The 14,251-nt window shown below is 54.3% G+C and overlaps 1 protein-coding gene across 1 annotated transcript in view; it reads right to left on the bottom strand.

Moving 5' to 3' along the window:
- Nucleotides 1–746: 746 nt before the first annotated feature.
- Nucleotides 747–14,251, bottom strand: part of CBFA2T2 (CBFA2/RUNX1 partner transcriptional co-repressor 2) — a 34,362-nt gene continuing 20,857 nt past the window's right edge. The window contains exons 3-11 of the mRNA XM_042883602.1: nucleotides 11,469–11,710; nucleotides 9,395–9,484; nucleotides 8,698–8,876; nucleotides 7,821–8,074; nucleotides 7,063–7,148; nucleotides 5,732–5,924; nucleotides 4,215–4,283; nucleotides 3,807–3,997; nucleotides 747–1,813 (exon numbers count right to left, since the gene is read on the bottom strand). Coding sequence (XP_042739536.1) covers nucleotides 1,535–1,813; nucleotides 3,807–3,997; nucleotides 4,215–4,283; nucleotides 5,732–5,924; nucleotides 7,063–7,148; nucleotides 7,821–8,074; nucleotides 8,698–8,876; nucleotides 9,395–9,484; nucleotides 11,469–11,710 — 1,583 coding nt within the window. The 3' untranslated portion in view covers nucleotides 747–1,534. The remainder of the gene's footprint in view (nucleotides 1,814–3,806; nucleotides 3,998–4,214; nucleotides 4,284–5,731; nucleotides 5,925–7,062; nucleotides 7,149–7,820; nucleotides 8,075–8,697; nucleotides 8,877–9,394; nucleotides 9,485–11,468; nucleotides 11,711–14,251) is intronic.

The raw sequence follows: 14,251 nt of genomic DNA, 5'->3' as shown, positions 1-14,251 counted from the left end.
GAATGAAGTAACAAATTCCTATTACAGAATTAAATGTCCAAAAAAAAAAAAAAAAAAGGAAAAATAGAAAACTCAGTCCCTCAAGTCTGCCCATGTCCCAAGTTCACGTGTATCGTTACGTGTTTACAAAAAATAATAATTATTCTAACCATGACTGTTAGTATTGTACTCATTTACACTGGGGTTAATTTTAATACACAGCCACCAAAGCTGCATGAGGACGATGGAAGACTGTCTATGTACACACGCGGGCAGCACTCGGCCCTCACACTGCAGGCCCTGGGCTGGGCTGACCCCGGCTGCTCCATGAGAACAGGGAGACTTTGGGGCTTTATTTTGCGAGATAATCCCCTGCAGAGGCAGGGCTGAGCTGCAGAGCGGCTCCCACAGCAGCGTTCCCTGCAGGCTGTGGTTGCTGCTCGAGCCCAGCACGCCGCCTGCAAGCTCTGGGATCATTCCTTGCATCTCCATTATTCGCCTCCAATGGAAAAAGTGATCAAAAATAATTTGGGAATTACTTGCCTCATTGGGCTCCAACCCAGCGAGCACACAAACCCAGTCACGGAAACGCAGCTTTACTGAACAGATGCTTTCCTCAGTCCCATTTGTGCGCAGCACAGCATGAGCTCAGTGCGGGTGCACTGCGGATCCTTCCACTGCTGCACTGCTGACAGCACGGTGCTGGAGCACAGCCCTGTGCCCCCCCAGCCCTGAGCAGCTTCTCCCCAGGCAGTGCTGGCTGCAAGGAGCTGAGAGGAGCAGCGCAGGGTGCTGGGCCCCACGGCTTCAGGTCGGGCTCTGGGGCAGGAGCTGTGTGGGAAGAGCGGGCTGTGACAGCACCCAGCGCTCACACTGCAGCCTCGGTGGTTGAAAGCAGTAATAACTCCCAAACCAACAGCTTCCACGCAACAAACCAACGCTTCCTGCATAGCAGATATCTGCACCCAGATGGAAAGGGCAGTAATCACCCGTGAGGGATTCAGATTTGGGCTGCAGGCGTTCAAAGGTCCAACATCAGACCCAACACTGCTGCCTTGGCGTGGCACAGAGGGACTCAGCGCAGCCCCTGGAGTGGAGCTGTGCCCCCACCCCCAGGGTGATCCTGTCCTTATCACTGCATGGCAGGATGGGATGCTCCTGCTGGGACAGCAGCCCCGCTGGGGCAGAGCACCACACAGCACTGGGAGCAGGGTAACAACAGACAGACGCACCTGGGGCTGAATACAGAGGGCTTCGGACACCCCAAGGAAGGAGCTCACGTGTCTGAGCCAAGGCCCAGGGCTCTGTGTGCCCAGCACTCCTGCCTGCAGCCCCAACTCCTCGGCAGCGATGGGTGCGGAGATGCTGTGGGTGGGTGCTGCAGCTCCCTGTGCACCCAGCGAGGCAGGAGGGGCGGCAAAGCTTCCAACAGAGGTGACCTGGGTTTGTCCAACGCGTCAACTGATCCGAGCTCCCGTGGGTTTTATTTTCCAACTTCAAAAACCAAAACACCACCAGGACAACGAAGGAAACGGGCTGAACCCAAACTTCCCCTTTAGAGTCCATTCGTGTCTATCGCTGTCACAGATGCGGGCGTGGAGGAGCGGGAGGTGGCCGCAGAGCTCTTCTCCATGCTGGGGCTGGGCACGCCGTCTCCGGCCTTGGCCGAGCGCCCTGCAGGCAGTGCCAGCCCCTTGCTGTGGCCATGCAGGCTCTGCCCGCAGATGCGGTGGTGCCGCTCCCAGTCCTTGTGCTGGCAGAAGGAGCCACAGTAGCGCGCGATGTTGCAGCCGCTGCACGTCTCGCTGGCCTTGCGGCCGCAGTTCCAGCAGCTCTGAAAGGAAGCAGACGTCGCGCTTGGAAACGGGTCTCGCAAACAGAGCTGTAGGAACGTAACAGAGCTGCTGCCCCAACGGTGCTGGGGGGAACCGCTCACCCCCGCCAGCCCCCATTTGCTCATGCTGAAATGGGTCCTGCCCTCCCACAGACCTCTGCCAAGCCCAGAGCACCGCACTGCCCCGCTCCCAACTCTGCCCACATCCACCCAGACGCACGCAGGACGCAGCAGGCGAAGACTGACACACACGCTGTCTGGTTTTTCTATTTCCTGCTGCTAGCAGCTCTGTTCTGGTCTCAATCCCAGCCCATTGCTCACCACGGAGATCCCAGCGTGCTGCTCCGCCACCAACTGCTCTGCCCCTGGGTGGAAGCATGGCTGTGAGTGGGACAAGGAGCACAGCACAGCCCCTGGCCTGCAGCCCACAGCCAGCTCAGTGAGAGCACAGGGCCAACGCTGGAGCTGCAGCCACAGCTGCTTCAAGGGAGCGGGGGAGCAGCTGAGCTGCAGCTGGGCTCGTGTGATGGTGAACGCCCACCCAGAGGGGAGTGCAGCTGCCACCAGCACTCAGTGCTGTGGGCAGGAGTAGGAGGCTGCAGGGTGGGCAGGCAGCACACAGGGCTGCGCTGGGACAACTTGCAGGCTGCCAGCACCAAGCCCACAGCAGCTCTAGGAAAGCTGTGTAAGCAGCTTAAAGCAGTGACATTTCAAACCACTGTGCTAAACCACGCTCCTCAGGTCACACTGTGCCAGGATGCACGCCAGCTTGTAAAGCCCCCAGAGAAGAGTCCCCAGTGCTGGAGGATCAATCAGGGGTGCTATCAGCTCCCATGTCCCCGCTCTGCTCCCACTGCTCTGTGCAGCAGTGTAGGGCAAAGGATGGAGGCAGAGGAGGGGATGCACCCCAAAAATTCCCCTACAGAAAACCACTGCTCACCTCAGTCCTCCTCAAGCAATTCCACCTGCTCCTGTTGTCTGTTTACTGGTTGCTGCATTGGTTCATCCTTTAATGATCTCATGGGAAAGTACCAGAGCACAGACATCTATAACAACACCCCACGTCCACACAGCTGCTGCCATGTGCGGGGATCAGAGCCTCCCAGAGGATCCCAAGGGAGGACAGAACTACACTGGCTGCCCACATGGCCTGGGGTGACACAATTCCCCACTCCCTTCTCAGTTTTGCTGAGCAGAATCAGGCAAAGCCTGGAGCATTTGAGCAGAGAAGTGACAACACTGAGCCAGGCACAGGTGGCTGTGACATCGCAGAGCAGGAATTACTTGAGCAGCTCCTGCTCAGCCCCTCTGAGACCTCCAAAACCAAATGGAATGCATTCCCAGCCAAAGAGTAGTGAGGGTACCTAATGGCTGAGGGATCAGAATAGCTCTGACACTCACTCCCCACATTCTGCTGTGACAAACCTGAAGGCACCCACTCTTTTCTGAGCTGCCATACCCCACTGGGTGTCCTCAGACTCTGCAGTATGGGGACAACCAGCCTATGCACAATTCCCCTGAACCCTATGGGGGTCAGAGTAGCAAGAGCCCTGCAGAGCCAGATCCCAGAGGGCAGCCAGGCACACTCCTGTGCAGCATGAGCCTGCAGAGCAAAGTCCCAGACAACACACACCCAGTGCTGTTCAGCAGCACCACAGGCACAACACAGCCACCGAGCAACGGCAATTCCAACCACTCACAGAATCTGGTGGCTGCCCTGCACAGTCCCAAAGCCCACAGACAGCACTTCCTTATCTGCACACGTCAGTACTCCACAGCAGCACATTTCTGAGCAGGATGTAAAGCTGTCCCACCAACACCCTTTTCTCTCTGCAGAAATCCCCACAGCTGGCCCCACACTCTGCTGACGGTGCCCTCACACCACCGCCATGCTCCCAGAGCTTTTAAGAGGGATGAAAGAAGGCAGGGGACACCCAGGCACTGCAGAGCAGGACCCAAGGCTTGGGACTCGCGGGCCTGCCCAGTTCCATACCTCCGTGGACTCCTCCTGCTCATTGATCACCAGGAAAGCATCCTCGGTGGCCTGGCGCTTGGCGTCGGCGATGGTTTGCTCCATGCGTGCCCTCTCAGAGGCGATCATCTCAAATGCCTTCTGCTCTGCCTCTGCCACAGCCTTCTGCACCTCCGACATGGCCTGGCGCTTCACCTCGTTCACAGCTTCTTCTGGAAGGGAAGCTCAGCCTCACCAGCCTGCCAGGAACTCTGCGGCTGCGCTTCCCCAACAACATGGGCATGGGCTGCCCTGGGCGCACCGCCGGCACCGCGCAGGGGCAGAGCCAAGGCAGCAGCGTGCAGCCAGGCTGTGCTGTAGGCAGGCTGCTCCTGTCAGTGCACTGCAGCGCCAGAGCTCACCCTGGGCAATCCCACAACCAGGGCTCACCTGCTTTCTTCCATATCTCCTCGGTGACGTAGCCCGGTCCCGACCTGCTGCCGAACTCCCGCAGTGAATCTGTTGGAAGAAGAGCGAGGCGGGGAGGGTTAACGGGGCACAGCTCACAGTAGAGGGTTCCTCCAGTTGGAGCCGTTCATCAGATGCTCGGATGATAAATCACAGTCCTTAATTAGTGCCCTGCATAATTTATGATGCAGTATAACCCATTCCCATCTCCAGGTACTCTGCACCAACTGGAGATACAGGCGCACCACCAAGTGCTGTGTGCTGACCCCAGCGCCGGCCCCCAGCAGCTCACAGCCAGCACAGCAGCCGTGGGGATGCCCACATGGGGATCTGTGCCCACACTACAGAACTCTCGTGCTGCCTTCTATCCCTGTCCTTTTTTAATGCTTCGAAATCTCATCCGCCTCCTTTCAGCCAAACTCTAAAAGCCATTGACCCCTTCAGCTCTGCAATTCAGATCTGCGTGGGGTTCCCACCGCAGGGCAAGGGCTGAGCTACAAATACTCATTTTTGCTGTCTGAGAACTCCCAAAACTCATCCAAACACAGCTAAACCTGACCCAGACCCCTTTTGGACATCCAGGAGGATTCACTTTATGTATTAATCCAAACAAGTTGAATATTTATACTGAATTGTTAGAGTTGGGGGGGGGTTACTCATAAAGGCCATCTGGTCCAAGCCCTGCAGTGACATCAGGTTGGTCAAACTGGGCTTCTGAGCTTTAAGAATTGTATGCATTGAAGTCCTCAAGGTCAGAAATGATTTGGGTTTCAGTGAGAACTATGTGCTCTCAAACTGGGGGGGGTGAGGACAGCTTTCCACCTGTAAGTTAATGCTTAGGACTGCCACAACGACAGATGAATTGCCATCCAAAGCAACTAGCAGCTTTCGCCCCATGACTTCATTAAGTGAAGTCAAGCTCATCTTTCCAGTATGTTCTATTTAATGACTCATCATCAGTCTGAAGAGTTTCAGAGCCAGCAGTCAGCTGCTGTGCTGGAAGAAGAAATCATTGCCCACCACAGGTATGAAAGAAATGCCAGAACAGGGCACAGAGGTAGAACCAAGGAAGCTTGACTTTCCTCATATAAAGGGGCTTAGAAGAGAGATGGAGAAAGACTCTTAATCATGGCCTCAGGTATCAAGACTAAGGGGCAATGGTTTGAAACCAAACGAGAGCAGATTTAAATTGGACACGAGGAAGACATGGCTCACAATGAGGGCAGTGAGGCACTGGCACTGCTGCCTGCAGAGCTGTGGGTGCCCCGTCCCTGGAGGTGCCCAGTGCTGGGATGGAGGGGACTCTGAGCAGCCCGATCTGGGGGACGACCCAGCCCACGGCCGGGAGCTACGTAGATGTCCTTTAAGGTCCCCTCCAACCCAAACTGCCATCCATTTCTGTTGTACTCCATTATGCCTTGCCATAAGCCTATTATTTACAGGCCCGTTTTCACATAAAACCCTTTTTCTCGTGCAGCTTCCCACCCAGCACCGCTCACCGCTGCCGATGGAGTCAGAGCTGCCGGGGCTGTGCCTGGCTGTGCCCAGCTCCCCCCCAGCCTTGCGTGGCTCAGCCTCACTGCAGCGCCTCTTCCAGTAGTTGAGCTCCTCACGGTCAGCCTCCTGGCAGCGCCGCAGCACGGCCATGGAGCGCCGGGTCTTCTCCACCATCTCCATGATGCAGTTCAGTGCCTGGAGGGAGGCAGGCTGTCAGTTCTTCTGCCACCGCTCAACCAGGCTGGTTGAGTTCCCCACTGCAGGTGCCCCAGGGGCTGTCCCAGTAAAGTAAACCCAAAGTTATTTCACGGCAAAAGGATGTGAGCATCTCGTGGCATCATGTGGTATCTCGACAGTATTCAAACAGATACCTTTTGGGTCCCACGGCCATCCAAGCAGCGATGCTGTGGGTGTTACCACCTCCTGGGAGCTCAGGCTGTGTCTGAGCTCAGCATCTGATTTGGTCACCAACAGATGTGGCCATGCTGCTCAAGGTGGAGCGAGAATAAACTGTTCTCCCATGGGAGCAGAGTGCCCGTGCTGCTGCCTGTGACCCACAGCAGTGGGGATGTGTCTTTACGATTCATGACATCTCTCTCTCCAACCCAGAGGAATTGGTACCAGCACTCCATAGGTACATCCCAACTTAAAATATTCACCTACAGGGCCTTCTGCTCCATATCCACCCACGTGAAGCATCAGCTTTAGGGCATAAGTGAGCATAGGGCCCCTCTACATTTTTGATCAAAGCTGAATTCCAATTCCATTTCTTTAGGGGAAGCATTCCAGAGAAGTGCTTGGGTCAGCAGCCTTGTTCAGCACAGAAAAACAGGCTCTGCAGAAAGTCTGCCAGAAGTACCAAGTCTGCCCATACCCAACCCTGCCCCATACAGGCTGGCAACCCAGGAGAAAAAGCCTTCAACCAACCCCAGCATTGTTGTGTTTTGTTGTTTTGTTTTGTTTTTAATCTGTAAGTTCCACACATGTGCTGCACACAACACATCTGCATGCTTGTTGGTACAGTGCTGGCCTGGGCAGCTGCTGGAAGACCTGTGCAGGTTATTCTGACCTGTGCAGGTTATTCTGACAGCCAGCAGGAGCAGCTCTCCAGCACCAGATACTTGGTTCAAACTGGTTTTGGCTTCCACTGGGAAGCAGGCAGAGAAAAAAATAACAGGAAACTGCTCCTGCTGAACTGCTTGTGGCAGCCAGTCCAACTGCTTTTAAAGCCTGCATAAGGTATCGTATCAACAAGAAGGAAATCACTAACTGGAGCAGGTGAGCAGCGGGTCGCTGTGTCCCACAGAGCTTCCCACACCTCCCAGCTCCTTACATGATCGAGGTGCTTCCACTCGTCAGCCCACTCCCTCTCAGTCAGGCGGTGGTCCACCAGCTCGTCCTGGTAACCTCCATTCAAACCTGCAACAAACCACAGTTGGAGGAGTGATCAGAGGGAGCAAATGCTTTCAGTGCTGCAGAGGGACCTCGGCCCCAAAACAACAACAGAGCAGGATTTCTAACCAGGCAGAGATGTAATTTTAAAACACACCTCCAAGACATGGGCTAATTGCATACGGCTGCTCTGATCCTTGCTTGTGTCATTGCCTCAGAAGTGCTACAATCCCCTCACAGGACTGGACCTGGCTTGCTGAAAAGGCAGTTCCCCGCTTGTAAAGCCACAGGGGCTCTGAGCTGTGACTCAGGTTGCCCGGCTGGAAACAGGGCAGTTGCTTCCACACACCCCTACCAGCACCAGGAGAGAGGGGAGGTCACACACTGCTCTCCCCACACACCACAGATGTCCTACATCAGTCATCTCTGAAAAGTTAATTTCTATTTATTTCCACAGCCTTCATCTCTGCATGCTGGCTTGGCCACAGTCAGCACCAACACCAGGTCCTGCTCGCTCCTCACCCCTGGTGGCTACAGCCTTTTACCCACAGAAGGAAACTGCAGCTCTGCCTCTCCCTCTGTCTTCCTGCTTTTAATTTCTTGCTATTTGACGTTCTCTCTGACTTCTCTGCAAAGCCTCTCAACTTTCTTATGGGACACGCCAAGAATTACAACCCAAAGCCCTGCAGAGCTGCTCACCGAGCCCGCCGTGCCTGTCCCGGATCTCCCTGTGCTCCAGCATCTTGCCAGGGTCTCTGTACAGATGGGAGGTGGCGATGTCTTCCAAGGTGTAGTGCTGGAGGGGCGGTGGGGTGGGGTGGAACTGCCCACCAGGGTTCAGCATTGGGATGCTGAGTGCTGGGCTGTGCCGGGGCGCAGGGCTGATGGTGCACACACGCTTGGCAGGCGGCTCCGTCGGCAGTGGCTCTCTCTCAAAGCTGCTGTCATCCCTTCTGTAACCACACCAAGAGACACAGGGTTTCATTAACGCTGCATAAACAGGGAAGGGAAAGATGAACAAATTGAAACAGCGGAATTTGGGCAGTGATGATTTTACCGGAGGGGTGAAGGAGGGAGCTGAAACAAACACGATCGACTTGTGAACAAATCCACGGAATGACCTTGCTAAAAGGAGTTCAAAAAATGCCCAAGTGTTGTGATTCATCTTTCTGAGCACAACCAAATTAAGATTTCACAGCTTCTATAAATTTGAAGTGTGCTCCACATAATTACATAACGACTTTTACTTGGAATAAAGGCAGCGAAAACAAAACCGCGTCCTTCCCTGTGCTGAAAGTGCCTCCACCTGCTGCCTCCTGGCTCAGGCACCTGGGTGACCTGCTCCCAAACAAATCCCCGTGGGCAGGGTCTGCCTGAGAGCCCCTGGAGAGGGTCTGCAGCCAAATGATCAGTGCTACAAGCAGGAGCTACAGCCATAGACAGCAGTGCCTCACCAACAGCTGTAAGGAGCGCTAAGATCCTACGTTTGGCCCAGAACACAGTTTAAAGTTCTAATTCACCTTCACTGCTGTCCAAAAACATGACTGTGGGAACAGAGTGGCAAAGGCTCCTCTACCTGTCAGGGCTGTGCCTCTTGCTGTTCCCGTTGACCTCGATGAGCAGCTCCGAAGAGTCGGCCGGGGAGGAGGCGGTGTTGAGAAGGATGTGCTCGTGCTGCGCCAGGTACTGGGATGGCGTCTGCTTGGCAGCCCGGGCGCAGTGCAGCAGCTCTCTCTGGAGCAGAGGGAGGTTGGCCTGGAAAACATCACGGCTCTGCTTCACGCAGCCTGCACGGACACGAGCAGCTTTGCTCAGAGAGCATGAACAGCTCGAGCCCGGGGCCCTGCTCAGCACTTCCCCGCTTGTCACGTCTGCTCTGGGCAGACCTACCTGTGTTTTCTCAGGGGCTGGGGATGGCCTGGGGCCGGCAGACACAAAAGCACTGTGGGAAGCACTCCGTGCTCCCAGCATCTCGCTGCCCCAGACACAATAAGCCAACACCTCAAACACTCTAGATCCCAACATTTTCAAACTGCAGAATGGAGATGGGTTTGTCTCATTTACCCCTAGCACACAAGCAGACATACGTGGCTCTTATTACAAAGTCAGCTTTCTGCGAGCCAGTAGCACGTGGCAAAGGCCATGGTCTGCGCAGTCTGTCTTGGATAAGAATAGTTGTGGAGCTTGTTATGAGAGCTTCCCCAGCAGGGACACGCTGCCAAGCAGCACAGCCCTGCACAGCACTGCCAGCCCGCCCCACCAGCTCCTGTCACCTTCAGGAAGGGGATCACAAACGGCCGCAGGGGGAAGTTCGTCGCCTCTTGCAGCTTGCAGTGAAATTCCTCAATCGTCACTGTTGAGTTCTGAGAAAAGAATTAAGAAATGAAATGACTGTTTGTTCTTATTTTTAGATGCTTGGAAAACAGCTCAAAACGAACAGAACTAGAAAGGAGACTGCATCTGCCACAACAGGACTGAGAACGCTCACACCAGATCCTGCCTCACACAGCCAAACAGACTCAGGCCAACGGAGCAGAACGACTGCACCAAACATGGGGGGCTGTGGGCACTGCCAGCACCAGAGCAGGAGGCAGCAAGCCCAGCTGGCACCTCCTGCAGCCCAGCCAGGCGGCCCAGGGCAGGCTGGGGATGAGCAACAGCTCCAGCTGCTTCTTCCCTCTCTTCCAGCTCAGCTCACCCAAACCATCCACCATCCACAAGGTCAGCAGCCTGCTGCTCCTATACTGATGTTCCCAGCTTGGGTGCTATCTGGAACAAGCTGCACACACAAAGTTTATCCCTGCAGCAATAACTGCCATCAGGGGGGACAGCGATGAGCAGAGGAACTTGAACACTTTGTAATTTCTTTCACTGGTGGGTAAACTAATGTGCTGCCTTGCACCCATGGAAATACAGACAAGTGCTTGCCTGCTTCAGCAACAACATTTGGTGCCTGTGAAGAACCCCGAGGCTGCAAACAAACTCGTGTATGCTCTGCCCATGCCAACCTGGGGAGCAGCAGTACTTCAGGCTGCCCATGGCCCAGCTGTGTTTGCTGCATGCTCAGCCTCTGAGCAAGGCTGCCAAAAGCAGAGATCAGCTCAGAGCTGTGCTGGGCCATGCACCAGGTGGCAGCTGGCACAAGGCTGTGCTCCAGGACCTTGGCTGAGCGTGCACAGGGCTGGGCAGCATTCCTACCAGTCAACTCGTACCACTGCAAGTACTGCATCCAATCCTGCAAGGCCTGTTCATTTCTTTCTGAAGGATGTTTTCAGCTCTCCTTACATGCAGAGGGGCAGTGTGTGCACTGGGTGCACCAGCAGCAGCAACCCTAGCTCTTGCATGCCCAAGCACAGAAGATGCAAAAAGTCACTTACCAATCCCCTTCCTGCTACTGCACTGTCAGGCTGCCATAAAAATGAATGCAGCTCAGTGACAGTTTGCCCAGCCATGCACTTCTTGTAGGTGCAGGGAAAGCACTGAGGCCTCCTGCTGCAGTGCCAGGCTTTCTATCTTCCCCAGGCCTCGGCAGTGCTAGTGGGGCTGCACTGCAGTATGCAGGATGGAAAAAGCCCACTAAATGCCCCCCTATGCTCAGCACTGCGTATCACAAGTGAGGTGCTTGAAGCATTGAGACATCCTCTACATGTTCAAGGCTTAGAAATGGATTTCTTTCAAAAAGCAGCAGGCACAGAGAGCACCCCTACAGCTCAGCATCACCCTTTCTCCCCCCAGCAAGTTGTGCATGCAGCACCTGCAGAGCTGCAACAAACAGGATGGTGGCCCAGCATGCAAGGCCCAAAAGCTCCCTGCAAGATGCTCTTTCCAAAACAGCACCCAAAGCCATTCATCTGTATTTGCAAAGGTGCTCGGGCATGGAAGCACCATCGCCTCACCAGAAATCACACAACCCTTCTGCTCTGGGCTTAGGGGTGCAAAGAAGAGAACGCTTCCCTGGCAGAAAAGGGCTCCTGGGAGTTGCTGGGAGCAGACCAGGAAGCACAGCATTGCTCATGGCTTCTAGTGAGGAAGGCAAAGAGCACCAGGCATGCAGCTTCTACAACAAAGTATAGTCCCAAGCCCTCTGGGTTTCCATAAGCTCAGCTGCACCTGGGCTCATGTCAGTGCAGTGGGACAGATTGCTTTTGAAATCCACTGAAGAAAACAAAAAAAAAGACAGTGCATTTACCAGAAAGCACAAACAACACAAGCTGTGCTTAGCCAACATCTCTGCTTGCAAAGGCCCATGATGTTGTGCAATGGGGGCACGTGCTGGCTGCTGGGATCCCATCACTACAGCACTTTTGCAAAAAGAAATGTCCCCTGGCTTCCCGGGGAGCAGCTTACCACCAGGGCCAGGACCAGGGTCCGCACCTTCTCCCCGATCTCTGGAGAGATGTCATTGCCAAACTGCTGCAGGGTGGTGAGGAAGCGTTTCAGCTTGCTGAGCTGCCGTGCGCCGCACGTGGCCGGGAGCTGCTGGTTGGTCAGTGAGGAAGAGGAAGAGGAGGCCGGGCCGTTGCCAAAGCGCTGGGGTGGGGATGGTGCCCCATTGAGCGTCGGGGGGGAATGGTTCATCCCGTTGGGCACTGCAGAATGGAGACAAAAGTGTTATGGCACGAGATGGGCACAGCCCTGAGGGCTGCGTCCCGCCTGCAGTGTGACCATACTCCCCGTGGGGCTGAAGGGAGTTTGGCAGACGTGGCTGTTTGTCCAAACCAGTCCCATCTGTGATCGTGTCTCCTTTAAGCAGAAGGCGTGATGAAACTGACTGCAGCTTGGGAAGTCCGCATGGGATTAGAATAAATTGTTGACATCCCCTCAGTGCTGTTGTGCAATCTGAAGTCTGGGAAATGGTGAAAGCAGCTGTGCATGGGGGGCCCAAACTTCAGATAAACCCAGAATGTTAGAGGTGAAAAATACACCACGGTAAATACAGCTGTGGCTGATGCACAGGGCTGGCCTTAAAAGTCCAGAGCTGAACTGTGCACCTCTCCTATGGAGACAGGCTGAGGGAGCCAGGGCTGCTGGCCTGGAAAAGGCACGGCTTCAGAGTGACCTCACTGTGGCCTTCCTGTACCTGAAGGGAGTTTATAAAAAGGAAGGGAGCAACTTTTTACACAGGCAGATAGTGACAGGACAAGGGGGAACGGCTTTAAACTAAAAGCAGGGAGATTTAGGTCAGATGTTAGGAAAAAACTCATTACCCCGAGGGGTGTGGTGCTGGCAATGCTGCCCAGAGCTGTGGGTGCCCATTCCTGCAGGTGCCAGAGGCCCTGGGCAGCCTAAGCTGAGGGCAGCCAGCTTACGGTGGGGGGAGGAAAAGCACCCAAAGCCCCTCCTAGTAGAGCTGCCACAGGCATGGGAAGGTGTGTGCTGGCCTCAAAGGAACGCAGCCTGCCAAAGATGCCAACATTCCCACTGCAGCTTCCCCAGGATTGCTCCTTGGGTCTTCCAAAGAATCACACCTGGGAGGGTTTTTCAGAGAAAAGTACAGAGGCATTGGAGCAGTTAAACCACCCTGAGGCACAGCAAGGCTCCACACACCTGGAGCTGTGGGGTGAGCACGGAAAGAGGAAGCACAGTCAGTTGAGATCCAAAGGAAAGATAAGGGTGAAGACAGCAACCAGGGCAAAAGGCTTTTCTGGGGCATAACAAAGACACACTCCTTTGTGCAGAGAGAAACGATGAAATTAATGTAAAGACTGAGGACAGAGCTGTGAAGGTGAAACGGGCTGATGCCTTCTGTTCTAGGTCAGTGCAACCAGAGAAACTCCCCGCCACACTTCCCCAGGCCAGGAAAGGAACAGAGATGACCTGCAGAGATCAGCAGTACCTGCCATAGCAGCAAATATTGAGCTCATTTAAAAGGCAATGGCAAGTACTCACAACAAGCATTGGTTCTGCAGTAAACATGTAATAAAGAGAGGTAAAGCCACCCCAAGCAGAGCAGTAATGCACAGCCTTGTGCCCTCCAGAGGCTGCAGCCAAGGAGCTCTGCCCCGTTCCCCGTTTCTTTCCTCTTGCTCTTAGCAAGGGAAGAAGGACAGTGGAGGTTGCTGCGTGTGGGCAGGAAGGGGCAGGGGCTGCAGGGGAGCACAGGGTGAGCAGGAATATGAAAGTCATCCTCGAGGGCTACACCACTAAATTCTGCAATAGGTACCAAACTGTCTCTCCTTGTGTTTACATCCCTTCACAGTGCAGGGCGTGCAAAGGGTGGCTCTGAGCACTGCCTCTGTGCACAGCCAAGAAGTGAAAAGCACGAGTAGACTTCATCACAGCTTGTAGTGCTTGCCCTACTGAAAAGAGGCAGCGAAGTCATCAGGCCTCAGCAGATTCAGGTGACTTGGCCCTTAACAGAGTGCCAAGCAGCCTTATTGGAAAAATTAATTTCTATCACTCTGCTTATGGTCTTTTTCTGCCTTAGCAAAAGGAGAGCCATTAAAAAACCCTCCGTGTATAAAGCCAGGGACAACGTGTCTGGCGGGATAACCCAATGATTAGCACTGCTGCCAGCATCTCTCAGTGCATTAGCTGGTGTCCTGAAAGAGACTGAATGGCAACGCTGTGAAATCCCCTGCCAAGATGAAATGGAGATGCCCCAGACACTGCTGTGGGTAGCAGAGCAATACACACACAGCCAGGGAACCTCAGTATGGAATAAGGGTGAGGAGAGAATGAAACGTCCGTGTGCCATGAGTGGGGTAAGGTAATTCCATGCTTGAGTGTGAAGTAAAACAGCTGTGTCCTAAAATAATGCTTTTAGATGATGAGATTTTAAGATGATGGCTTAAATGTTTTCTAAAAGGAAAAAGCATGAGCCTGTGCTCTTCTTGCAAGGTGGGGCTGAACACCCATCCCACCTGGTGAGCTGCCTCCAAGCAGCGCCCTGCAGCTTAACGGGAGAGGTTATGGAGCAAAGATGGAGAACAGAGAACTTGGAAAGACAGTGAGAAATTTCCAAGGCTGTGAAATTAAAAGAGGAAAACTTTCTAATCTCAGCTGCAGAAACGCTGTCTGCAAAGCGAGATACAGCAGAGTGGGAATTAACTCTGCCAGATACAGCACAAAGCTCAGCTCCTGGCTTCTTTGAAGCCAACCTGATAAAAGCCTTAAGGAGGTTATTGCAG

The sequence above is a fragment of the Lagopus leucura genome, unplaced genomic scaffold (genome assembly GCF_019238085.1).
Source record: "Lagopus leucura isolate 7727_CA_CO unplaced genomic scaffold, USGS_WTPT01 Super-Scaffold_100039, whole genome shotgun sequence".
Taxonomy (NCBI): domain Eukaryota; kingdom Metazoa; phylum Chordata; class Aves; order Galliformes; family Phasianidae; genus Lagopus; species Lagopus leucura.
Note: the sequence above shows the minus strand (reverse complement) of the source record. Positions and strands in the feature narration are given on the sequence as shown.